The sequence below is a fragment of the Antrostomus carolinensis genome, unplaced genomic scaffold (assembly GCF_000700745.2).
Source record: "Antrostomus carolinensis isolate BGI_N321 unplaced genomic scaffold, ASM70074v2 scaffold38777, whole genome shotgun sequence".
NCBI classification, from domain to species: Eukaryota; Metazoa; Chordata; class Aves; order Caprimulgiformes; family Caprimulgidae; genus Antrostomus; species Antrostomus carolinensis.
Window position 1 is genome coordinate 327 of NW_010330193.1, and position 1,407 is coordinate 1,733.

Consider the following 1,407-nt stretch of genomic DNA (forward strand, 5'->3'; position numbering starts at 1 on the left):
TATAATTTATAAAAATGAACTTTTAATAGAAATGGAGGAATTTCAAGGAAAAAAAATTGGGATTTGAGAAGAAAAAAAATAAATATAATTTATAAAAATGAACTTTTAATAGAAATGGAGGAATTTTAAGGAAAAAAATTGGGATTTGAGAAGAAAAAATAAATATATTTGTTATTTTTCAAACCAACTGTTGGGATTGGGGGGTTTTTTTGAGCTAAAATCACTCCAATCCCTTCTCTGGGTGTCCCCAAAAAGTGTAAATTATCTCTGGTGGATCCTTTGGTGCCTGAGCAGAGTTGGTTTGATCAAGAAGCTTTTCCCACATTTCCCACAGGGGTGAAGTTTTTCCCCGGTGTGGGTGAGTCGGTGCCGGGATAAAGTTGATTTTTGATTGAAGCTTTTCTGACATTTCTCACATCGATAAGGATTTTCCCCCGTGTGGATACGTTGGTGACGGATTAAAGCTGAACTTTCCTTGAAGCTTTTTGAACATTGGGGACACTCGTAGGGTTTGTTTGATCCGTGGAGACGTCGGTGACGGTTTAAAGTCGTGTTTAATTTAAAACTCTTGCCACATTTCCCACATGGAAAAGGTTTTTCTCTCTTGTGGGTACTCAAGTGACGGGTTAAAGAGGAATTTTGCTTGAAGCTCTTCCCACATTCCTCACACCCATAAGGAGTTTCTCCAGTATGAAGCCGGCGGTGACAAATCAAACTGGAATTTTGATGGAAGCTTTTCCCACATTCCTCACATTTATAAGGTCTCTCCCCAGTGTGGATCCGTCGGTGACGTTTTAAAGTCGAGTTCATCTTGAAGCTCTTCCCACAATCACCACAGTTGAAGGGTTTCTCCTGGGTGTGGAAGGTTTGGTGACGAACCAGAGCTGAGCTGACACAAAAGCTCTTCCCACAGTGGTGACACTCGTAAGGTTTCTCCCCGGTGTGGATGGATTGATGTCTTTTCAAGCTGGATTTCTCCCTGAAGCTCATCTGACATTGAGAACATCCGTAGGGTTTCTCCTCACTGTGGATCCGTTGGTGACGTTTCAACATCCAGTGTTGATAGAAACTCTTCTGACAACCACCACATTGATAGAGCTTCTCCCCAGCGTGGATGCGCCGGTGATGGGTCAAACTTGGCTCATCTATGAAATTCTTCTCACAATTATCACATTTATAAGGTTTTTTAGTGTGAATGTTCCGGTGACGGATCAAACCTGAGTTCAACTTGAAGCTCTTCCCACAGTGGCTGCACTCGTAGGGTCTCTCCCCGGTGTGACTGCGCCGATGGGTGACAAACCTGGAGTGGAACCTGAAACTCTTCCCGCAGTCGCTGCACTTGTAACGTCGCTTCCCAGGGTGTTTCCCCACATCTGAGCTCTCCCCGGGCTCCCCACACATGTTGGG

General features: G+C 43.9%; 1 protein-coding gene across 1 annotated transcript; it reads right to left on the bottom strand.

Annotated features, from left to right (window-relative positions):
• Window positions 1–261: 261 nt before the first annotated feature.
• LOC104519439 (zinc finger protein 501) lies at window positions 262–1,401 on the bottom strand. Its single transcript, XM_010172853.1, has one exon. The coding sequence runs from the start codon at window positions 1,399–1,401 to the stop codon at window positions 262–264; it is 1,140 nt and encodes a 379-aa protein (XP_010171155.1).
• Between the last annotated feature and the right edge of the window lie 6 nt (window positions 1,402–1,407).